Source organism: Dendrobates tinctorius, unplaced genomic scaffold (genome assembly GCF_039654945.1).
Source record: "Dendrobates tinctorius isolate UK_male_01 unplaced genomic scaffold, ASM3965494v1 ptg000045l, whole genome shotgun sequence".
Lineage (NCBI taxonomy): Eukaryota > Metazoa > Chordata > Amphibia > Anura > Dendrobatidae > Dendrobates > Dendrobates tinctorius.
Window position 1 is genome coordinate 14,888,223 of NW_027361713.1, and position 25,876 is coordinate 14,914,098.

Consider the following 25,876-nt stretch of genomic DNA (forward strand, 5'->3'; position numbering starts at 1 on the left):
TGGATCTGATGGTAGTGGCAAGAGCAAAATAGGACCGAATGCAGGAGGTGCTGACCCTGCGTCATCGTCTGGCTACATAAGGTCTCGAACGCTTAGTTTTCTAGGAGTTGGCAAACCGCTTTTAAAGGCAGAGCATCAGGAAAAAGTTTTGTCTTACATTGCTGACTCAGCCTCCAGCTCTATCGCCTCCTCTTCTTCAGTTGTAAAAAGTAAAAGCACTGAGTCGTCATTGGAGGCTCATGTTCATGAACCACACCTTTCCTTGTGTCCTTCACCCCAACCAAGATTGAAGGATGACGCAGGCCATCCTACTGATTACTCCATGGAGCTGTTTTCACATACCATGCCTGGATTATCAAGTCAAATGGTGAATTACCCAGGCCAAGATGAATCTGACATGGAGTGCACTGATGCACAGCCGCTGATGGATGATTCTGCTGGTACATTCACTCAGAGCACTACATTGTCCTCGCAGTGTACAGAGCCAGATTTTGACCCTGATGAGACTCAGGTGCCCCTTCCCGCACACTATACCACCATACACGGTGACACAGAGAAAGGTGCACATGACATAGAAGAGGAGGTGATGGATGACCCAGTTGTTGACCCAGATTGGCATCCATTGGGGGAAGAGGGTGCTGCTTCCAATAGCTCAGATGAGGAGCATCCACAGCAGACATCGACATCGCAACAACTGTTGTCTGGCAGGCCCGGAGCACTCCAAAGACAGGTTCCAAACATCAAAAGAGTTGCTGGACAGCTTGTCCAGAGGGTCAAAAGATCACAGCGTGCTAGGCCGCAAAATGTCTGCCAAAGTAGGAAGAGTGCAGTGTGGCACTTTTTTGAACAAAATCCTCATGATCAGGCCAAGGTTATCTGTAAGAAGTGCGCAAAGACCTTTAGCCGAGGGAAAAATCTGAAAAATTTGAATACCAGTTGCATGCTTAGACATTTAACCAGCATGCACTTGCAAGCATGGACACAACACCAAACCTCAAGTGCCACATGTGCAACTGATCACAACGAAGGTAGTCAGCAACGCTACATTGTTTCCCCCACTGTAAGCCCACCGGTTAGCACAGCAGCAAATGTTGAGGTGTCGTTGCAAGGCCACAGCAGTCAGGGAATCCCACTGTTATATCAACGAAAGACTGATTCTAGGCCATCAGAAAGAACACCAACTCCATCACCATCATCAACCCTCTCTCAGTCCGCCCTGTCCATCGCTACTTCCACCATATGCAGCTCTCAAGTCCAGCTCACCCTCCCAGACACTATGAGTAGGTCAAGAAAGTACTCAGTCTCTCATCCGCGTACACTGGGTTTGAACGCCCACATTGCCAAACTAATCTCGTTTGAGATGATGCCCTTTCGGTTGGTGGAAAGCACAGCTTTCCGCGAACTCATGGCCTATGCAGTACCACGCTATGACCTACCCAGTCGCCACTTCTTCTCTCGCAAAGCCATCCCAGCCCTCCACCATCATGTGAAAGACCGCATTGTCCATGCACTCAAGCAGTCAGTGAGCGGAAAGGTGCACCTCACAACTGATGCATGGTCCAGTCGGCATGGCCAGGGCCGCTACGTGTCCATCACTGCGCACTGGGTTAATGTGGTGGATGCAGGGTCCACAGGGGACAGCGGTGGTGGGACAGTGCTGCCTAGCCCACGGTATAGGAAACAGTTGGCTGTAGGCGTTCGACCCTCCTCCTCCTCCACCTCCTCCAGAAGCGAAAGCTCGTCCACAGAGCGCAGTCGTACGAGCACTCCATCTGCAGCTGCCACTGTTGCACACGATGTGTCCCCCTATCGAGCAGCTAGTGGAAAGCGTCAGCAGGCTGTGTTGCAGATGATGTGTTTGGGCGACAGACACACCGCCGAGGTGCTGGCCGAGTACTTGAAGCGACAAACTGAGTCATGGCTGGGGAGTGTACATCTTGAGGCAGGCAAGGTAGTTAGTGATAACGGCCGTAATTTTGTGGCAGCCATAGCCCTTTCAAAACTCAGCCACATACCTTGCTTGGCTCACACCTTGAACCTGGTGGTGCAGTGCTTCCTCAAAAATTATCCGGAGTTAACAGCCCTGCTCCAGAAGGTGCGAAGACTGTGCGCGCACATCCGCCGGTCGCCTGTACACTCCGTTCGTATGCAGAAGCTGCAGCGATTGCTCCACCTTCCCAACCACCGCCTCATTATCGACATTGCTACAAGGTGGAACTCCACCCTGCACATGGTGGAGCGGCTGTGCGAGCAGAGGCAGGCCATAATGCATTTGTGGGAGGATACACGGCCAGGCACTTTGAGAGCAGACATGGAGTTGACAGGCGTGCAGTGGTCGAAGCTGAAAGACCTTTGTAAAGTCCTTCAGTGTTTTGAGGAATGCACACGGCTGGTAAGCGCAGACGACGCCATGCTAAGCATGAGCATCCCACTTATGCGTCTGCTCATGCAAACTTTGACGCACCTTAAGGAGCAGGCGTCTACAGCCAATGTTGATGAGGAGGAAGAGGAGGAGGGAATCCTTGATGACATTCAGCCATTGTCTGCTCAGGGACCTCTCCTGGACGAAGTGGAGGAAGAAGAGGAGGAGGAGGAGGAGGATGATGGGGATGATTACTTAGGGGAGGAGGATGCATCTCGTGGGGCAAGTGAAAATGTTGGCGTGGCAAGGTCTGGTACAGGGTTTGTGCGTGACTGGAGGGATGTGGATTTGCCAGAAAGTGCTCCTCCACCCAGCACTCGCAGTGCATCATTGACACCGGGAACATTGGCCCACATGTCAGATTATGCCTTGCGGATCCTAAAAAGGGACCCCCGCATTGCCAAAATGATGAACGATGACGACTACTGGTTGGCCAGCATCCTGGATCCACGCTATAAAGGCAAATTACAAAACATCATACCACAGGAGAACCTTGACCTAATATTGGCTAATAAACAAGCAACTCTGGTAAATCGGTTGCTTGAGGCAATCCCAGCACACAGCAGCGGTGATGGTTCTCACACGGGCCGGGGGCAGCTTGGCAGAGGTGTTCGTGGTGCACACAGCAGAAGTGGCGTTGGAGACAGGGGTTTCATGACAATGTCGTGGACTGATTTTTCAAATACCGCTCACACAACTGGTAATACTGCATCGATGGAAAGTGACAGGAGACAGCAGTTGTCAACTATGGTTATAAACTACTTTTCCTCCCATATCGATGTTCTCCCACACAGGTCATTCCCCTTTGACTATTGGGCCGCTAAACTGGACACCTGGCCTGAATTGGCCCAAAATGCCTTACAGGAGCTCGCTTGCCCAGCTGCAAGTGTGCTATCGGAAAGAGTCTTCAGTGCAGCTGGATCAATCCTGACAGAAAAAAGGACCCGTCTGTCAACCCAAAATGTGGATGATCTAACCTTCATTAAAATGAACCACGCATGGGTTTCCAAGGATTTTGTCCCACCTTCCCCTGATGACACATAGGGTGACAGAAAAATGGCTTGCTTTGGTCCACCTCTTCCTGGTACTTCACCTATTTCGCCTTTTGCATCAGCTGAATGTCCAACATCAACATATGCCACTTTCTAAAACTCCCTAACTGTGCTGCCTCCCCCCCCATGGCCGGGGTCACCACCTACCGCACGACACCGTGCGAGTGCCGTTGCCCTGGACAGGTGGGTAGGCCGACTCTTGGGCGCGGGCACTGGCACAGGGTCCCTCATAGTGCAATCAAGTGTCTCTGACGGCGGTGGTGCACACCCGCCGTCAGACACACCGCTGTACTATGAGGGGCCCAGTGCCAGTACCGACGCCCACGAGTGGGCCCCCCTTGCTTGGGCAGGGCCCCAGCATTTGCAATCTTTACCTCTCCCTGCTCCTCCTCTGTGTAATCTGGGCCGTCAAATCCATACTGTGCCTGACACCGTCTGAGCCTGCCTCCTGAGACATATATTTTGAATGTGTACGCTATCCATACATGTTATCCGGGGATACGGTACCCTTTCTAACCTTTGTGCAATGACGTGCAATCCATACTGGGCCTAACACCGTCTGAGCCTGCCTCATGCTGTATAGACATATATTTTGAATGTGTACGCTATCCATACATGTTATCCGGGGATACGGTACCCTTTCTAACCTTTGTGCAATGACGTGCAATCCATACTGGGCCTAACACCGTCTGAGCCTGCCTCATGCTGTATAGACATATATTTTGAATGTGTACGCTATCCATACATGTTATCCGGGGATACGGTACCCTTTCTAACCTTTGTGCAATGACGTGCAATCCATACTGGGCCTAACACCGTCTGAGCCTGCCTCATGCTGTATAGACATATATTTTGAATGTGTACGCTATCCATACATGTTATCCGGGGATACGGTACCCTTTCTAACTTTTGTGCAATGACGTGCAATCCATACTGGGCCTAACACCGTCTGAGCCTGCCTCATGCTGTATAGACATATATTTTGAATGTGTACGCTATCCATACATGTTATCCGGGGATACGGTACCCTTTCTAACCTTTGTGCAATCACGTGCAATCCATACTGTGCCTGACACCATCTGAGCCTGCCTCCTGAGACATATATTTTGAATGTGTACGCTATCCATACATGTTATCCAGGGATACGGTACCCTTTCTAACCTTTGTGCAATCACGTGCAATCCATACTGGGCCTGACACCGTCTGAGCCTGCCTCCTGAGACATATATTTTGAATGTGTACGCTATCCATACATGTTATCCAGGGATACGGTACCCTTTCTAACCTTTGTGCAATCACGTGCAATCCATACTGGGCGTGAGAACGGCTGGCGAGCTGTTAAGCAAGCTACAGCACCTGTCCAGACAAGTACAGGGATTCCCTAGCGAGGAGACTTATTTGATTGTTTTCAATGTTGGGACAGCAATTTTTGGGGAGCACTATACTCTGGAGAATGATAGATGGGGCCCACCATACACTGGAACATTCCAAAGGTGGACATCAGACACTGGAGCAGCATTTACAGGGCCCATTATACACTAGAGCATTAGAAATGGGGCCCATTATGTTTGGAGCATTATTTGGGCCCATAAGACAGTGGAGCTTCATCCATGGGGACCAACATATACTGTATCATTATGTGGAGCTCATCATATACTGTTTCAAACATTATATGGGACCAATGATTCTGTATGGAGAAATAGATGGGCCTCGTCATGAGATGTAAAAAGTGAGGTATTTTTCATTGTACTATACCACTATTTCTCTGCCGTATCGGAGCATGATGAGTTGTGGTATGTGTTAAAGGGGCGCTCTTTCGCCCAGGGCACATGAAAACCTGGAGCCAGCCCTCCCCCCCCACAGTTTGTAGCCAAATAACCCCCATTTTTCAGTGCGTAACTTGTAATATGAAGTTAATTAAGGTTGACAAGCTTAAGAAAGAAGAATTGATGCTTTTGGCATTCAAATGGGCACTGTAGGTGTGTTTCCTGTCCTCCTCTCACTGCCGACTTTTATTCCCCATTGACTTACATTGGGTTTCGTGTTTCGGGACGACCCCAACTTTTCCCTATAATCGGACGATCTTGCTCGACCCGACTTTTGGAAAAGTCGGGTTTCACGTAACGAAACGCGACCCTAAAAAACCAAAAGTCGCTCAACTCTAGTAGCGCCCTTGGTAGCCCTCACCAAGAAGGGTGCAAACCCCAAGTTGTGGTCAGAACCTGTATCCAAGGCCTTCTCCTCTGTTAAATCCCATTTTGCTAGCGCTCCCATTCTACATCGCCCCGATGTGGATAAACCCTTCATTCTGGAGGTGGATGCCTCTTCCGTTGGTGCTGGGGTGGTCTTGTTCCAGAAGGACTCGCAAGGTCGGAAGCACCCATGCCTCTTCTTCTCCAAGACCTTCACTCCGGCGGAGAGGAATTATTCCATCGGGGACATGGAGTTGCTAGCAATGAAGTTGGCCTTTTCAGAATGGAGACACCTCCTGGAGGGGGCCCGCCACCCTTTCCAGGTGTTCACCGACCACAAGAATTTGGTCTATTTACAAACAGCCCAGCGGCTGAATTCTCGCCAGGCCAGATGGTCCTTGTTCTTCTCCCGATTTCACTTCACCCTGCATTTTCTCTCTGGGGAGAAGAACGTCCGGGCCAATGCTCTGTCCCGCTCCGTGGTGTCATCAGAGGAGGAGGAGCCTCGGCTGATAGTCCCATCTGAGAGCCTGAGGACCGTGGCTCTGGTTGCCCTCGAGTCTGTACCTCCAGGCAAGACTTTTGTCCCTGCTCATCTGCGACAGGAGGTCCTCTCTTGGGCTCATTCGGCCAGGGTGGGTGGACATTTTGGGACCAAACGGACCTCTGAGCTTCTGGCGAGGATGTACTGGTGGCTGCATATGGCCCGTGATGTCAGGGACTATATTCAGGCGTGCGTCTCTTGCGCCCAGAATCAGTCCTCTCGGCAGCGGCCCGCTGGGTTACTCTATCCCCTGCCGGTAGTGGGCAGGCCCTGGGGGATGGTCGGTATGGACTTTGTGGTGGGTCTGCCCAAGTCCAGTGGCAGCACCGTCATTTGGGTGGTCACCTATCATTTCTCCAAGATGGTGCATCTGGTGCCACTCTCGCGGCTACCTTCTGCATGGGGCCTGGCTGCACGGCATGCCGGATAAGATTGTCAGCGACCGGGATCCTAAATTTGCGTCTCGGTTCTGGAGAGAGCTCTGTTCTCTGCTCAACATCGAGCTAAATCTCTCCTCGACCTATCATCCCAAGACGAACGGGTTGGTTGAGAGAGCCAACCAGACCCTGGTGACATATCTGCGACATTTTGTCTCGGCCAGGCAGGCTGACTGGGCATCCTGGCTGCCGTGGGCAGAGTTCGCTTTGAACAACGCTGTGGCCGACTCCACTGGTCAGACCCCATTCCTCTTAAATTACGGCCAGCATCCGCGCGTCCCCGTGCCCATGCCCGTGTCATCCACCGACTCTAGGGTGGCAGACTGGGCGGTGGAGGCACATGACATTTGGGATCGCAAGCAGGATGCTATATGGGCCTCCAAGGAGAGAATGAGGGCCTCCGCTGACGCACACAGGTGTCCTGCTCTGACCTTCGCCCCTGGCGACTTAGCATGGCTTTCTGCCCGAAACATCAGGCTGCGGGCTGAATCTGCTAAGTTCACACCACGCTATATTGGTCCTTTCAAGATCCTTGAGCAGATCAATTCTGTGGTCTACCACCTGGCCATTCCACCACACTTGGCTATTTTTGACACGTTTCATGTGTCCCTCCTTAAGCCGGTTCATAAGTCCCGGTTTTCTGAGCCATCTGCCGGGACATCAGACCTGTCGTCTGACGAGTTTTAGGTCAAAGCCATTGTGGGATGCAAGATGATGCGGGGCAAAATGTTTTATTTGGTGGATTGGAAGTGTCATGGTCCAGAGGCTCGGTCCTGGGAGCCGGTGGAGAACATCCACGCTCCACTTCTCATTGCGGAATTTGAGCGGAGTGAGGCTCAGAGGGGGGCAATATTAGGCATCGGGTTCCTGTTGCTGCACAGCGGGAATCCCGAGCCCTGCTCCCGGCGGTCTCCCATTCCTCCCCAGCCGCAGAGGAGGTTGCTCAGCAAAATCGTCGGTCCCGGCACTCTGCCCAGACCAGCTCTGTGGGTTTGCTTGCTGCTGCCACCTCTGGCACAGCTATGGCAATGCATGCTGCTCAGCAGTGAGTTTCTCCAGGGATTAAGTCCCCATGTCGGGCCACTGAGCATGCCCGTGGAGTGATCTCCCATTGGAGATCGAAGGTCACGTGATCAGGTCCTGCGTGTGTTCAGATTGGCCCATCCGAGAAGCCAGGAAGGTCCCAGATGCGCGCGGCTATAAAAGGTTCGCATGGCCACCCGGCCATGCGCTAGGATAGACTGTAATTTCAGACTATGAGGAGTGAGTGGTGTATGCACGTATGAATGTCTCTGGTGTCTGACTCATTATGAAACCCGTACCCTTGGTAAGCATGTGTTGTGCAGCCTAGCCTGCTAGCACCCAGGCTTAGGTGTAGGTAGGTCAGAGTCAGGCATTAGACCTCATCAGTGACTTAGCACGCCTCAGTGCACGTGCTCCACACTCCATTGCCAGCATCTATAGCGGCGCTCGTGGCAGCGACGCCACATGCTCAGAGGGCCTAGAGGGACTCTAACCCCGTGTCCTTGGGGTAGAGTTCTGTGGCCGCTTTCTGTGCGCTCCTTGGCCGGGTTCTGTGAGGTAAACAGGCCCCAGCATTTATGTTCAGTGGTATTGCGGCTCTGTGAGTTAACACGGGGTGACGTAACCCACGTGTGACCTTTCCACACCGCTTTATACTTCCACCATTACCTAGCAGCAGTGTACCACCTCTTCACGGTGTACCCCGGGCTGCGAATGCACCTACTATTATTTTATAATTTGGTACGTTCCTCCAGCCCTAACAGTTACTGGAGCTACGAATCCCAGGGGGTCGTATAGAGACTATTCACAAAAGACTCCTCTGCGCATGAAGGGTATCTCCTCTTTGCTGATCTGGAAAGTGAAGGCATCTGTCTTCAGATGACAAAGCAATCCAAGGCTCCGCTGCATTGGAAGGGAGTCGATGCTTAGGTCTAGGTCCTTTAGATCACTGGAATAGTCTTGAGTGGGAAAGGCTTTCATCAACTCTTGGCTGTTGGAGGAAATCTTGTGTAACCTTAGATTGTAACCTTAGACTGGGCGAGCATTTCTTGAGCCCTTTTTAGTAGACTGATTGCAGCCTCATTTGTGGACTTCAAACAGTTGTCTACGTAGAAGTCCTTTTCTATGAAGGATCTGACATCTGACCCATACTTTTCTTTGCCCTCTTTGGAGGAATTTCAGAGGTCATAGATAGCGACTGCTGGGGAAGGGCTGTTCCCGAAGATGTGTACCCTCATCCAGTATTCTGTGACATCTTTGTCCGGATTGTTGTCACCAAAAGAATCTCAAGTAGTTTCTGTGTTCCTCTTTGACCAGAAAACAGTGGAACATCTGTTGTATGTCAGCCACAAATGCCACCATATCTCTGTGGAAAGATAATAGTACCTCCAGAAGTCTGTTGTTGAGGTCTGGACCCGACAGTAGGACGTCATTCAGCAAAACATCTTCGCATTTGGCGCTTAAGTCGAATACCACTCGTATCTGACCTGGCTTCTTAGGATGGTATACTCCGAAGATGGGCAGGTACCAACACTCCTCTGAGGGCCGAAGTGCAGGTGCAATCTCTGCCTGGTTGTTTTGGAATATCTTCCCCATGAAGGTAAAGAAGTGTTTCTTCATCTCAGGTGACTTCTGAAGCTTGTGCCTCAGGGAGATGAATCGGCTGTAGACCAGTTCTCTGTTGTTGGGTAGGCGCCTTCTCTGAGGCTGAAATGGTAAAGGTGAGACCCAACTGTTTGATTCGTCTTTGACTATTTGTGTATCCATAATGTCCAGGAACATCCTATCTTCTATGGACATCACTACCTTGTCATCCTCCTTTGTCCTGTGGAAGACCGTACATCCCATGTGGTCTTGTTCACCTTCACAGGCGTGGTCTTCATTGGTAGGTGCTGAGAAAGGGCAAGGTAGTGGAGTGCTGTTTGGCAATTCCTTCACCAGCAGACTATCGTGACATGGCCGGAAGAGAGACGGACGTCCATTTTCTAGTGTGCTGGTAAGCATACTGTTGACTGAGGCCGGCTTGTGTGCTCCTCCTAGACAGACGTCTCCTATGATGACCCATCCATGGTCGATCCTCTGTGCATAGGGGGCGTTCTGGGTAGTATATCTCTTCCCAGGAGTAGAGCTATTGGGGTTCCTGGATCCATCTCAGGTATCAGGTGGGCTATACGCTTTAGATGGGGGTGATGTGTCGCCCGTGAAGGTATCTCTGACCTCTTGTCAGGAATCTGGTTGCACTCCAGGATGGTCGGTAACGATAGGCAGGTTTGGCCATCTATGGACTCCACTTTGTATCCAGTTGCTTTTTTCCCCACCGTCTCAACTGTACCTGAACACGTCCTCAGGGTGTAGGGAGAACCATGGCCTACAATGCTGAAGTTGTCAAAGAAGATGGATCTGGCTAGAGACCTGTTACTTTGATCATCCAGGATTTCATAAATCTTGAAGGCTTTGTCCTTGTGGCCTGCAGGATAGATTCAGACAAGGCAGATTTTTGAACAGGACCTTCCTCCTGTGAGTCCCTTACAGATCTCCGTACATTGAGAGTTGACCATAGGTATGTCTTCGTCAGTGTCTTCCAGCTTCCCATCTTGCTTCTCTGCTTGCGACAACGCTCATGGAGGTGATCCATGGTGCAAGGCTTTGTTGTTATCCATGCTGCTGCATTCTGCACATTTCACGCTAGCTTCACAATTCCTGGCAAAGTGAGAGGTTGTGGCACAACATTTGAAGCAGATGTTGTTCTCCTTGAGGAAACCTTTGCGATCCTCTAAAGACTTCTCCCTGAAGGCTCTGCATTTTAGCAGAGGATATGGTTTCTTGTGTAGAGGACAATGTTTACTGACATCCTGAGGCTTGCTCTCATCTTGAGAGGGTTTATTCACCTTGTGAGGAGGGCCTGTGGAAACAATTTTAGTTTTGTGGACTGCCACGGATGTCTTACCGGGTTTGACACCAGGGGCAGTGGAACATGATAGAGTAAAGTCAAAACTAGGGTCATTTCTAATCCTAGATTGTTTGGTGACAAAATCAACAAATACAGTCAAAGGAGGGAATGATACATTATGATTTTGTTTATATGCTGAACCACATGTTATCCACTTTTCTTGTAGGTTGTAAGGAAGTTTCTGTCTAAGAATGCCAATCCATGCAAGTCTCCTTCCTCCTGGGCAACCTGCAACTCATTCAATAAATCACTCAGTTCTCTAAGCTTTAGATAACTTTAAGGTCCTATCTTAGGAAAATCATCAATTCTTTTATATAAAGCGTTCTCTATTACTTCTACTGTCCCATAGCATTCATCAAGTCTTTCCCACACTTTATCTAGACCTGTGCAAGGATGCTTTACATTAATGTCTCTCAGTCTTTTGGCATGCTCGACTGACTCACTTATGAGCCACTTTACCAGGAGATCTACCTCCTCACTACAAAAAAGGTCAAGACCATGAATGGCTCGCCATGACCGATAGTTCTCAAGTTTGTCAGTGAACTTTACAAGTCCTTTTGTAACCAGTTCTCGGCGGACAAAGAACTTTGCAAAGTCAATTGTGACTCCTTCAGTGCTGGCACGAGCCGGAGTGTTATAGTCTTGTCTAGTGTGTGGTGTATCACCATACCTGTAAGTCGCTTCTGACGCCGGATAGTCTGTGCTGTACCTTCTCGGTGAAGAAGGTGTCTCTTTAAGGCGGAATGGGAGCTGTACCTTCTTCTCAGTGGAACGGTAGCTGTGGTCAACATCTCTGTGCTGGACGTCTCCTCGCTTATGGTAGTGAAGCTCAGGGTTGGATCGCTGGTAATCGGCATGGTCTGATCGATATGATGCTTCGGGGCTGTCATCCACGCCGGAATGTTGACGGACGTACTCTGCGATGCGCTGCGCTGGATCTTGCTGCTCTATATCTGGTCCGAGAATGCTGCTGCATCTCTTAGAATTGGGATACTTCATAGCTTCCAAACACGTAACCTTAGCTATTGCAGCCGCTGTCTCTTTGTTTGCAGCAAGTCTTTCTATTTCTGCCTGCAGGCGTGCGATTTCGGCCTCTCTCTCTGCTTGCAGATGTGCGGTTTCGGCTTGGGACATGCGGTTTCAGCCTCTCTCTCTGCTAGCAGACCTGCAGTTTTGGCTTGCAGACATGCGGTTTCTGCATCTTGATCTGTTTGTCTCAGCTTTAGATGCATCTCTTGTTTGGCAAAGGAGGATCTTGCTTTGGCTGCTTCGGCCTCGGCACGAGCGACAGCAGCGAGCTCTGCTATTGATGACCTGCGAGAACTTGCTTGTGCCCTCATTTTGAGTGAGGATGTGCTTTTTTGAGACATTGCGCGTTTAGCTGAGTACTGCTGAGTATATTGGAGGGAAACTGAGTCTATATGTGGTGCGCTTCCACGTGGCAGGAAAGATGTAGCACTTCTTGGCGGGCTCCAGTAGCATTCTGCGGCTGTATGGCAGCTGCTGTGGTACCCATATGCGGAGCAGTGTGGGTGTTAGCGGTCTCGTACAGTCTATGCAATTAGCGTGTGTGACCAGCGGTCCTTTACTGAGCCCTTGGCTCTTATTCCCTGCGGCTGTATGGCGGCTGCTGTAGTATCCATGTGCGGAGCAGTGTGGGTGTTAGCGGTCCCGTACAGTCTATGCAATCACTGCGTGCGACCAGCGGTCCTTTACTGAGCCCTGGGCTCTTATTCCCTGCGGCTGTATGGTGGCTGCTGTAGTACCCTATGCGGAGCAATTTGGGTGATAGCGGCTCTGTAAAGCCTGTGTAACCACCACGTGCGACCAGCAGTCCGTTTTTACTGTTTTGCCTTCTTCCATGCATGACGCTGTGTGAATTACAGCATACGGCTTAACCTTTCATCCACTCCCAGAAACAAGACTGTATGGTATGGGTGCTTAAGTCTATATTTATTGGGAGGATATGGACATCAATGGGAGATGATAACAGATGGTATAGTAGAACACCGTAGTAGATGAGATCAGGAGGAGTTGTACAAAGTTGTAGATGATATCAGAGATTGTTGAACACAGTTATGGATGATTCAGATATTGTTGTGCACAATGTGGATGATTCAGCAGATTGTTGTACACAATGTGGATGATTCAGATATTGTTGTACACAACGTGGATGATTCAGCAGATTGTTGTACAAAATGTGGATGATTCAGGTAAAAACTATAAGAGACAGATAATGCAGCATATTAGTACTGGTAGATAATATACAATACACAAATACTGGCAGGTAATCACAGCAATACAAGGTACTGTCACAACAGTAGCAATGATACAGGATCCTGTTATATCGGCAGCATGCATTATATAGAAGCTGAGCAATACAACATACACAGCAGCAAAGGAGAAAGATGTCTAAAACAACTAATGGCTGCAAGCTTTGCACTCACTGAACAGAGGAAGCTGAACATGCATTGCAAACATTATGGAGGGCTGCATTATGCCTGCTAACACAGATGCATAACTCATAATTGCATTAACCATACCGGAATCCGTTTGTTATAAGCAATGGTTGTGCAGAGAGCTGAGCAGGTGTGAGCTACTCAGGAGATGGCTGAAAATGGTTACATGTTGTTGACCAGGGCAGGAAGAAGGGGCGGTTCTGAACAGTTAACCATTTAGGAAAGCAGACGATTCCAAACACATGAATAAGAAAGAGAAGGGCAACTTATGATACCTACTGGCGATAGCTGGAACAGCACTTAAAATGTCTTGCTGCACAGAATCTGCAGAACAAAGTGCGACATCCCGTACCTCTTATGTGGATATGGTGAAATGGGAGGGAGTATGAATCCCCACCATCAACCTACCACACATTGACACAATGGACCCAAATCCCTTAATATAACTAAAAAAGCCTCCTTTTTAATAATGGTACTTAATAAGATTTTATAAATTGTATAGAGCTGTCCAATAGTTCTCACTACTGTATATTAATAACCTTATAGATATATCAGTCATCACATAATTAAAGAAAAATAAAAAAAAACAGAGTAAAAAAAATCACAGACGAGCTCAATGAAAAAATTACAATAAAAAATAAAAAACATCAAAACAAGTGAGTGTCAGCTCCAGAAGATGAGAGACCTAAAAACAAAAATAAAAGAATGTCATAAAACACATATTCATTATCAATAAACACTAATATGATGAAGATACTTCATTACGTGATCTGATTAAGTTTAGAGTCAACATTAAGACTACAAGGTCTTAAAGTATTATGCCTTACAATTCATTCAAGTTCCTTTTTCTTTAAAATATGGGTACAATCCCCTCCCCTCCTCATTACACTGGTCAACGCAATTTTTCTAGCAAAAGGTTTTAAAACATATTTTAAGTGAATTTTGGCTGCTGATTACGAATATGAACTCCGTTTTTGGCTATCACATCAGGATTTCGAGATATTTTCAAATTTTGATGAAAATTACTCCTATCAAACGTTTTTTTATGATAAAAACACATGATTTTCGGTACTACATTTTGTATATTTTTAATCAAGTAATAACAAAGATTATAAAGTCTATGTACAGCAAATCAAATATACTTACAGAATTAAACTACAAAATATAAAAATACAAATATATATGGCACACAGATGAATGGCAAATTGCAGTTATTTGAACTTTCTTTTCTTGGCTGATCTGTGATGTGCAGCTTCTGGGTTGTCTCTTATCAAGCTCCAACAATAGTCATAGAATCATAGAATCATAGAATCGTAGAGTTGGAAGGGACCTCCTGGGCCATCTGGTCCAACCCCCTGCTCAAGCAGGATTCGCTAAATCATCCCAGTCAGATGTCTGTCCAGCCTCTGTTTGAAGACTTCCATTGAAGGAGAACACACCACTTCTCGTGGCAGCTTGTTCCACTCATTGATCACTCTAACTGTCAAAAAGTTTTTTCTAATATCTAATCTGTGTCTCCTCCCATTCAGTTTCATCCCATTGCTTCTAGTCTTTCCTTGTGCAAATGAGAATAAAGTTTATCCTTCTACAATGTGACAGCCCTTTAGATTTTTAGTCAGCCATCATATGTGAGTCCCACCGGCCTTGATACTGTTCTTCCATTATTTTAATATTCTGATGAAAACGCTCCCCTTGTTCCTCGCTCACATCCCCAAGGTTCTCAGGAAAAAAGTCCAAATGGCTGTGTAAATAGTGAATCTTGATACTCATTCTACATCCAAGATTTCGCAGACTCATTAGTAGCTCTTCCACAATCTCTTCATAGTTGTCTGCTTTCTTATTCCTTAGAAAATTCTGCACCACATTACAAAATGCATTCCAAGCTCTTTCTTCTGTCTCATTCATTGATGTGATAAAATTTGGGTCTCTCATAAGTGTTCTTATTTGAGGTCCATCAAATATTCCAACCTTTTTCTTCTCTTCACTAAGACCAGGAAAAGTTGAATATATATAGTTAAAGCACACAACTGTTGTGAACGTTGAAAACTGTTTGTTTACTTTCTTATCATAACAAATGGGAATTATGCATGTTCAAAGAAAGCAAAGATATTCTCACATTTATTGGGAAACTAAATGAAAACTAAATTTACCTTAGTGAACCGTATAAACCGGCACTTTTCATACACTACTTATATTTTTCATGGAATTCATGAAAATGGGCTATATACCTATAGCACAAAAACGTGATGTGATAGAGAAATTATAAGATCAGATTTGAATTCAGCACCCTTATATTAGTCTAAAACTGTTCTTAAAGTCCATGTCAGAAAAAAATTTGTTTCTCGGTATGGGATTTCTCAGCAAAATGTTTAGAGACCAGTAAGTCCAACCTCTTCTTCCTTACAGTATGCCGATGTTAATTGATCCTAGTCTTAAAATCACATGTTGGTTCACCGACATACCATAAGGAACAAGGACAATTCAAAAGATAAATGACATAATCAGAGTCACATGCCAAGAAATGTTTGATACTAAACTCTTCGTGTATTATAGGATGAGAAAATTTAGAACCCTTATATATAGATAGATGAATGGATAGATGGATGGATGGATGGATGGATAGACAGACAGACAGACAGACAGACAGACAGACAGACAGACAGATAGATAGATAGATAGATAGATAGATAGATAGATAGATAGAATGCACATGTTTGGGATTATAACTATTTTGGGCATTATTTTTGATAGTGACTTCATCAGTTTTTGGCATTATTTCAGTTATAGTTGTATTTTAGTTTAGTTGTACTTTTGTGTACTCTTTCCATGTATTGTAATGCAAAGAACATAAACTTGTATATAAATATTATGAAGGTTTTTAGTAATTATAATAGCAACTCTTTCTAAAATATAATCATCTACTCAGCGGTTAAAACATAAGCTCATTGTGGTTGCATTTTGTGTAATTTTTAATATAATGCAATGTTGTCATTATAAAAACGAGTTCAGTTAAAAATTGATTGTAAATCATTGTACATTGGTACAGGAAACAAATGTCTTGGGATTTAAAGGTCCTCGGAAGATGACAGTGCTTATACCAGGAATGAATGAAGACTGTGAAAGAGTTCCAATCCATCCACGAAATGTGAGTTAATTAGACTTCATTGCTTAAAGAGGTTGTCCACTTCTTTATCATTGATGACTTATCATTAGGATAGATCATCAATTTATGATAGGCCGGAGCTCGATACCCAGATTCCCTGCTGATCAGCTATATTCAGCGTCAGCGATGGTGGCCGCAAGCAGTAAATTCTCAAGTGTGCAGCTGCTCCATCTCTGATAGTGGCTCGTAGTTGAGCATTTCTGGACGGCGGCTGCGCCGCTGACACCAAATGCGACTAGTCGGCAGTAGTGCTTTGTATCGGAACCCGAACGGGTTCTAGTGATGAGCAAGCACTAAAATGCTTGGGTGCTCATTGCTTGGGTGGAGCAAATTCGAATACTCGGGTTCTCCACCCAAGCAATGAGCCCAATGTAAGTCTATGGGAAACCCAAGCTTTTTTGCCGCTGTAATGTTAAGCAAGATATGTCTGTAAAGTATGATTTTGCTGGAACATTCTAGAATCTCCCATTGCACTCTACTGATGACATTGTAGCCTGTCATAGCTGCAGCATCCCCTCTTGCCCCCTCTTTAGCAGCTGTGTGTGTGTCCTCTCTGCCTACAGCTCTGTCTGCATTGGTAATAGGACACCGACCATTTCCTGTGTAGCTAAGGAATGTTGATTAGCTAAGTGAAAAAATGTCTTTGTTTGAAGCTTCAGATATCAAAGAAACAATTTTCGGATTTAAACGTGCGCTGCTAGACAAAACGACTCCTTTCCAGATTGTGTACTTGTATACTTTTATTTTCCCAACGCGTTTCGAAGTCTCAAACTTCTTCCTCAGGGGATGACATGTACATGTCATCCCCTGAGGAAGAAGTTTGAGACTTCGAAACGCGTTGGGAAAATAAAAGTATACAAGTACACAATCTGGAAAGGAGTCGTTTTGTCTAGCAGCGCACGTTTAAATCCGAAAATTGTTTCTTTGATATCTGATGATCTGTGGTCACGGCGTGGCCATTTGGATGTGCAGCAGCTTTGACCTCTATTCCTTTATGCCTCTAACTCTCCTGCTATTGGTGAGTATAATAGCTTGAACTGTATCTCTTTTACCTGGGTAAGACCCTATTGCGCTCTTTCTCTTTTAGTTTTAACCACTTTGTTTGAAGCTTGCATGGCAAGCATATGAATGAGAGATATTAAAGCAAGCCTAGCGTGGGCTCCGGTCGAGACAGAAAAATGAAACGGACATTTCTGTGATCTGCGCGGACCCAGCTTCGCTACAGTGGCTCTTATGAAGATCTAACTCCCCCAGAAACGGAGATATGGAATACTCCCAAATGGTGTAATGGAGCTACTGCATGTTTGGTTTTTAATTATTGTATAAACTGGGAAAAATGATACCACTGCGTGTTTATATGAGCTTTCCTCATCGAGATATAGTTAGTATAAGTTTTTAGTTAGATTGCAACTTAGAGAAAAGGGGGCTGAACCTCTCCAGCCAACCCCTTCTGTGATGTCACACAGTAGAGGCCATAAGGCATGCCAGTGAACAAACCAGTCAGTTCCAGCTGCAGAGTCCATGCTGAAAGGACCAACCAGATGTCTGGGGATGTATGGCTGCTGCCCATCCCCCTGCCACATGGCTTGCCTAAAGAACATTAAGCAACTGTAAGTTTCATTTCTGCTTTTCATCCCTGTAATTTTATATTTGCAATGTACATATCTGATGTCTCAGCTTTGTAACAACTTTTTATCTATATAATCACTGCCCGCCTTTGGGGAATAAGTCATAAAATTATCAGTCTGTTTTCATGCTCTAAGAAACGAACACGTGCCTTTAAATAATTATGCTACTGAATTGGGTTGGCTTCAAACCCCTCTATTAAGTCTATAACTTAAGCAGAGAAACCAGGAGCTGGTGGCGGCATGGTGTGTTTGGTTGGTTGGGCTAGCTGGCAGTACACAAGGGTCTAATATGCTGATTGGGTGGCTGAGGCCAGAGCATTGATAATTCCCTTACTACAGTGGTCTAATCGCCTGTGCACAACAAGCAGCCTGTCCAGCGACTAATTATCCTAGAAGAAGTTTCCTGACTGACCTGAGGATAAGGGGGCGCCAGAGAGATGCGAGTTCCAAAGTGGAACTGAGAAAGTGGGATATACCGTTGTGGCCAAAAGTATTGACACCCCTGCAATTCTGTCAGATAATACTCAGTTTCTTCCTGAAAATGATTGCAAACACAAATTCTTTGGTATTATTATCTTCATTTAATTTGTCTTAAATGAAAAAACACAAAAGAGAATGAAGCAAAAAGCAAAACATTGATCATCTCACACAAAACTCCAAAAATGGGCCAGACAAAAGTATTGGCACCCTCAGCCTAATACTTGGTTGCACAACCTTTAGCCAAAATAACTGCAACCAACCGCTTCTGGTAACCATCAATGAGTTTCTTACAATGCTCTGCTGGAATTTTAGACCATTCTTCTTTGGCAAACTGCTCCAGGTCCCTGATATTTGAAGGGTGCCTTCTCCAGACTGCCATTTTTAGATCTCTCCACAGGTGTTCTATGGGATTCAGGTCTGGACTCATTGCTGGCCACCTTAGAAGTCTCCAGTGCTTTCTCTCAAACCATTTTCTAGTGCTTTTTGAAGTGTGTTTTGGGTAATTGTCCTGCTGGAAGACCCATGACCTCTGAGGGAGACCCAGCTTTCTCACACTGGGCCCTACATTATGCTGCAAAGTTTGTTGGTAGTCTTCTGACTTCATAATACCATGCACACGGTCAAGCAGTCCAGTGCCAGAGGCAGCAAAGCAACCCCAAAACATCAGGGAACCTCCGCCATGTTTGACTGTAGGGACCGTGTTCTTTTCTTTGAATGCCTCTTTTTTTCTCCTGTAAACTCTATGTTGATGTCTTTTCCCAAAAAGCTCTACTTTTGTCTCATCTGACCAGAGAACATTCTTCCAAAACGTTTTAGGCTTTTTCAGGTAAGTTTTGGCAAACTCCAGCCTGGCTTTTTTATGTCTCGGGTAAGAAGTGGGGTCTTCCTGGGTCTCCTACCATACAGTCCCTTTTCATTCAGATGCCGATGGATAGTATGGCTTGACACTGTTGTACCCTCGGACTGCTGGGCAGCTTCAACTTGTTTGGATGTTAGTCGAGGTTCTTTATCCAACATCCGCTCAATCTTGCGCTGAAATCTCTTGTCAGTTTTTCTATTCCGTCCACATCTAGGGAGGTTAGCCACAGTGCCACGGGCTTTAAACTTCTTGATGACACTGCGCACGGTAGACACAGGAACATTCAGGTCTTTGGAGATGGATTTGTAGCCTTGAGATTGCTCATGCTTCCTCACAATTTGGTTTCTCAAGTCCTCAGACAGTTCTTTGGTCTTCTTTCTTTTCTCCATGCTCAATGTGGTACACACAAGGACACAGGACAGAGGTTAAGTCAACTTTAATCCATGTCAACTGGCTGCAAGTGTGATTTAGTTATTGCCAACACCTGTTAGGTGCCACAGGTAAGTTACAGGTGCTGTTAATTACACAAATTAGAGAAGCTTCACATGATTTTTCGAACAGTGCCAATACTTTTGTCCACCCTCTTTTTAATGTTTGGTGTGGAAATATATCCAATTGGCTTTAGGACAATTCTTTTTGTGTTTTTTCATTTAAGACAAATTAAATGAAGATAATAATACCAAAGAATTGGTGTTTGCAATCATTTTCAGGAAGAAACTGAGTATTATCTGACAGAATTGCAGGGGTGTCAATACTTTTGGCCACAACTGTACATAAATCCCCGCAGTTCTTGGAAGGTTGTTAGCAGTGGTGGGGCATTCAAAATAAGCCCCCTGCGATAAATTGTTAGGGCAAGACTAGCTTGCTATATTTTTGTCACATGGTGCCAGTGGTGGGATACCTAAGATAAGCCCCCACTGTACCTGTGATAGCCATGTGCTGGCAGTGCGTCGCATTCCCCCGTCCGTGACATACCGGTGTCAGCGGTGGGATCATGACATATTGGTGGCAGCATGGTGGGATAATCATAGAGCATTAGTGATCTAGTTTGAGCAATCATCCCTCTCACTAAAAACCTGCACTGTTCCTGCGGGAATCCTGCGTCATAGGTTTTGGAGAACAGACTCAGTGGTTATTAGTCCTGAGACATTTTTATGTATGTGTGAGTATTCCCTCCCTTCTCTTTATTTTTCTTTTCTATCTTTTATTTTGCAACCATGGCTAAGCGGGGAGAATCCTATTATAAGCAGCTTAATAGGGACACCCTGAGGGCCCTGTGCATGGCAAACCAGATCGACGCCACGGACGAAACCAGAGCCCAGTTGATCGCGGATCTGGTGCAATGGGAGGCAAGCCTGGACCCGGTGGATGCAGAAGGCAGCCCCAGTGCCGATGGGGCGGCTGCAGAGGTCCAGATGGTTCTGGTCGGCAAATGGCTCTACAGCAGCTCCCTGCCGAAGACCATGATGGATGTCTGAAGCTGATCCAGCAAGCTCAGGAAAGATCGGAGCACCAAGCACAGGCCGAAAGAGAGGCTGAGAGAGCCGAGAGGGAAGCCCAGAGAGCCCATGAACTTGATATGCTCCGGCAGGGGGAACATCCTCCATAGCCCGCAGAAGTGAGCACAGCAGTGCCCAGAGTCCTAAACCCAGGCCAGAGCATTTTCCCATGATGGAAAAGGACGGGGACTTGGAAATGTTTCTGCGAGCCTCTGAGAAAGCCTGGAGACAGTACCAGCTGCCTAGCGGACAATGAGCCAGTTACTTGACCGCAGGGGTAAATGGCAAAGCTGTGGAGGCGTTTGCTTCTCTTCCGCTAGAAGAAGACAACAAATATGACACCATAAAGCAGGCTCTGATCACCAAATACCGGCTGACACCTGAGGTATACCGAAAGAAGTTCCGGAACCTCCAACGTGGCCCACACAATAGCTATAACGATGTGATGCAAGGACTCAGGACTCACTTTGACCAATGGATCCATGGACTGTCCGTTGATTCCTTTGAGCTGCTACGGGACCTACTGATCAAAGACCAGTTCCTGCATCTTTGCCCAGCTGAGGTCCGACAGTTCATCCTGGACCGCGAACCAACGAATGTGGACAAAGCGGCGCAGATCGCTGACAACTATGAGGCCAACCGGAAGCCAGAGACGCGGAGGCCAGTCACCATCAGCTGGAGAGGGGGGTAAGCCTGCAACCAACCTCAGTGCCCCAGCTAGCCGTCCCTCCGGAGGCCCTGACCCTGTTGCCAAAACCAGGCCTACTACTGACAGTCGCAACTGTTTCAACTGCAATCGGACTGGTCACATCAGTGTCACCTGTCCAGAAAGGCCGAAGAACCCCCCAGCCAAGGCCTCTGGGCCCAACGCCTCTGTTCTTTTGGTGAGAGGTGTGGTTGGGAGGATTGATGACAACCTTCAACCCATCCAGGTGGGGGCCCGTCTTGCTAAAGGCCTCAAGGACACCGGGGCTGAACGAACCCTCATCCGTCCTGGACTGGCGGCCCCTGAAGAGTTTGTGGAGGGGAAAACCCTGACTGTCACCGGGATCGGGGGTACCCACTGTCCCTTGCCAGAGGCCTGGGTATTCCTTGATTGGGGTGCTGAGAGCGGGGTGAGGGAAGTGGGAGTGTCTGAAAACCTACTGATGTTTTATCGGGGACTGACTTGGGGAGGATGGTTGCATACTACGTCCCTGACACCCCTCCCCAATCTGATAATAAGGGTAACATCAACCCTGATGATGATGATGATGATGATGATGATGATGGGAAACTGAATGTGTTACCTGCTAATGCCTTGATGAGTAATGATGCAAGTAATAACCATTCTTTTCCCAGAAATGATGCTGATGGTGATGTAACTGTACCAAAGAAATCTGATAACTATTCTTTTCCTAGGAATGATGATAATGATGTATCTGTGCTGACTGAACCTGTTAACCATTTCTTTGAAATGGTAGATGTGTCCACAGGTACCGAAGTGCTCAGTCCCGTCACTTTGCGGAGTAATAGTAATAGAGGATGGTGTGCACTCAGGTCATTCAAAGAGGAGAGGTGCTGGTGGATTTGACCGGATAGGCCCTAAATATAGGTAAAGAATATAATCCACCGCACACAAAGACTTGATACTTTGCAAAAATTAGTGAATTTTTATTCAAAAAGCATCCAGTCTAGACAAAAAAGTGCCAAAATTTCAATTGCAGTATACACACATTGGTTCTCCAGTAAGCTACCCAACGTTTCGATCCTCCCGGATCTTACTCATGAGGTACTACAAGATAAGGAAAACAATACATAAAAATGGACATCATACAATGAGGGCAAAGGGAAAAACAACACATAAAACACAAAGAGGTCATATACAAAAGGGCAATACTTAGATAATGTAGACTGGCAGTAGGATAAGGGAAAAATTACAAACATTGATTACAATATATCAAACCAGGAATAGAATGACACGTGCCACATATAGATAAATTATAGAAAAAATATTAAAAAAAATACAAAAAATACAAAACTATTGTCCATAAAAGGAGAAAGAACACAGGAGTTCAGAGAGAAAAAAAGACCTATAAAGTTTTTACCTTGGTAACATGAGTGTCAGTATAAGGCACTTCAATGCAATCAAACTAAAGGAACAAAAAGCGCAATAGGGTCTTATCCGGGTAATTGTTAGAAGAATAAATTAGAATCTACTCACCCTTTTCAGGAGAGGTTCAGGCATGTAAGATCCGTAGTCAGCTTGCTGCACGTCCAAAGGTCAGCTCTGTGACGTAAAACTTCAGATTCCTTGGAATAGATTCATGGACTTCAGTGCGCTGCTAGACAAATTCACTAATCCAGGTTGTGAGAAAGATTAACTGTTTATTTCCCAACGCGTTTCAAAGTGTATACCACTTCTTCATCAGGGGATGACATATGATATGTCATCCCCTGATGAAGAAGTGGTATACACTTTGAAACGCGTTGGGAAATAAACAGTTAATCTTTCTCACAACCTGGATTAGTGAATTTGTCTAGCAGCGCACTGAAGTCCATGAATCTATTCCAAGGAATCTGAAGTATAAGGCACTTGAAAGAAAAAAGTGGTCCCCCTTTAAGGTGATCCCAGGTATTGTGTTGTGTGTAAGCAGTTGTAGACAGGTTGCGTCCGTGGCTGCATAAACTTAAAGAAAGGTGTCAACATGAATAATAGGTGAGAATGGTATAAACAGAGTAACCGGATATTTGTAGTATACCTTAGATTTCTATCCAGAATAAAGCAAGGGCTGTGGCAGCAGTCATATAGAATTATGGACCTTATGCAGTCCTTGGGGACAGAGTAAGGATTTTGCTGGCCGTCACTGGCGGCAGACCTATAGAACAATTAGTAACCCAGTAAAAATCATATTGCTGGTGATTGGCAAGGAAACTACTAGTCCATGAAAGGGTCTATACCTTGTAAATGCAGCCGGAGCAGAACAAATGTTATTCTGGCCGTCTCTGGCGGCAAACCTAGGGAGTAAGTGGCACAATGTTAAGGATCCCAATTCTGGCAGTTGGTCTGGTTGCAGAGAGGGAAGTAATTAGAATTACCTGGGAAGTTCCTGGAAGAAGGATTAGAGCCTAGGGTCTGGGCGGCGCTCCCCCGCCTTGCCCTGTTTGTCCGGGTGTGCCAGTGTGACACTGAGCAGCTGAGCGGGGTTAAAATAGGGCGCCACGCACCACCCGACCGGAAGTGCGTCATCCGGCCCGGAAGTGATGCGGCGCCATGTTGTGGTTGGTATCGCGCAGCCGCGGTAGCGGCTAAAGCCGCCAAGTTGGTTGAATTACATCATAATGACGCGGTTAGACATCGCGCATGCGTGGTAGCGGTGACGTCCGCCATGATGGTTGAATAACGCCATCGTGGAGAAGGAGGCGTGTTTAAGGGCTATAGAGGCGTACTTAATGGAAAAATAGTCCACGTAGATGACTATAATTTATCTATATATGGCACGTATCATTCTATTCCTGGTTTGATATATTGTCATCAATGTTTGTAATTTTTCCCTTATCCTACTGCCAGTCTACATTATCTAAGTATTGCCCTTTTGTATATGACCTCTTTGTGTTTTATGTGTTGTTTTTCCCTTTTCCCTCTTTGTATGATCTCCATTTTTATGTATTGTTTTCCTTATCTTGTAGTACCTCATGAGTAAGATCCGGGAGGATCGAAACGTTGGGTAGCTTACTGGAGAACCAATGTGTGTATACTGCAATTGAAATTTTGGCCCTTTTTTTGTCTAGACTGGATGTTTTTTGAATAAAAATTCACAAATTTTTGCAAAGTATCAAGTCTTTGTGTGCGGTGGATTATATTCTTTACTCTGTGGAGTGAGACGGCTGAGCAAAGTTGCTCAAGGAAATGGGGAGGTGCATAGGAACCATGAGGAAGGTAATGCATTGCAACTGACCAGTGCCCCCGAGGAAGGTAACTGGCCCATGAGTAGTACTGCTCCTGTGTTGGGGGTGGATGGGGAGATAGAGCCCATGGCAGCGCCGGCTGGTGGTTCTGTAGAAATCCCTGGGGAAACAGCATACATAGCAGCTGTCACACGCAGTCAGAGTGCCCAGATCGCAGGTAGCACCCTGCCTTCTGGACTCTCTTCTGCTACAAGAGAGACCGAACCAGAGGTGAACCCAGAGCAGGTCCCAGAGGGTCCCAGTGAGGAAGGGACCCTGAAGTCACTTCTGCCTGCCTCCAGCCAGGAGGTCCAGGCTGCTCTGCACTCAGATGCGAGCCTGGAGAAATTGAGAGATCTCCCCGAGACGCCCACCTCCAAGTCTGATAAGGAGAGGGTGTTCTGGGAATGAGGAAGGTTGTACCGGGAGACAGTACCCGGAGAATCCCAAAAGGAGTGGTTGAGGGAAAGATAGCTGGTCGTCCCCTATCAGTTCAGAACTGAGTTGTTGTGGATTGCCCATGAGATTCCACTCGCTGGACACTTGGGGATCAGCAAAACAAAGGCATGGCTGTCTCAACACTTCTATTGGCCCAAGATGGGGACAGATGTAACGCACTACTGCCGCACCTATAACACCTGTCAAAGAGTGGGTAAGGCGGGGCCTGTTCTTAAGGCTCCCCTTATCCCATTGCCGGTGATAGAGGAGCCTTTCCAGAGAATCGTGGTGGACATTGAAGGCCCGCTGGCCGTCACCAGCAGCTCTGAAACGCAATACATTCTCACCGTGGTAGACTACGCTACCCGGTACCCAAAGGCAGTAGCTCTGTCTTCAACAAGGGTGGATAAGGTGGCTGATGCACAGGTGACAATCTTTTCAAGAGTAGGATTTCCCTGGGAGATGCTTACTGATCAAGGGACCCAATTCATGTCTTGCCTAATGGAGGCTCTCTGTAAGAAAATGCAGGTGCAGCCCCTGGTATCGAGTGCGTATCACCCACAGACCAATGGTTTGTGTGAATGCTTCAATGGTACCCTCAAACAGTTATCCCTGTTTGTTATATTTTTCCTTGTGTGTGTTTTAGTGCAGTGGTGGGATTAGTTTCTGCACCGTCTAATGCACTAGTAAGAGATAGGTGCAGGGCGAGCTAGGGATTGAGGTATCCAGCTCAGCGACAGGTGAGGAACCTATATAGGGATCGTTAGGAGTTTAGGGACACTGCCTCAGGGGAGTGCAGAAGA

At 46.6% G+C, this 25,876-nt stretch overlaps 1 protein-coding gene across 1 annotated transcript in view; it reads left to right on the top strand.

Annotated features, from left to right (window-relative positions):
- Nucleotides 1–25,876, top strand: part of LOC141089323 (tubby protein homolog) — a 409,143-nt gene that overhangs the window by 31,136 nt on the left and 352,131 nt on the right. Inside the window, exon 5 of the mRNA XM_073575645.1 lies at nt 16,126–16,224. Within this exon, the coding sequence (XP_073431746.1) occupies nt 16,126–16,224 (99 nt within the window). The remainder of the gene's footprint in view (nt 1–16,125; nt 16,225–25,876) is intronic.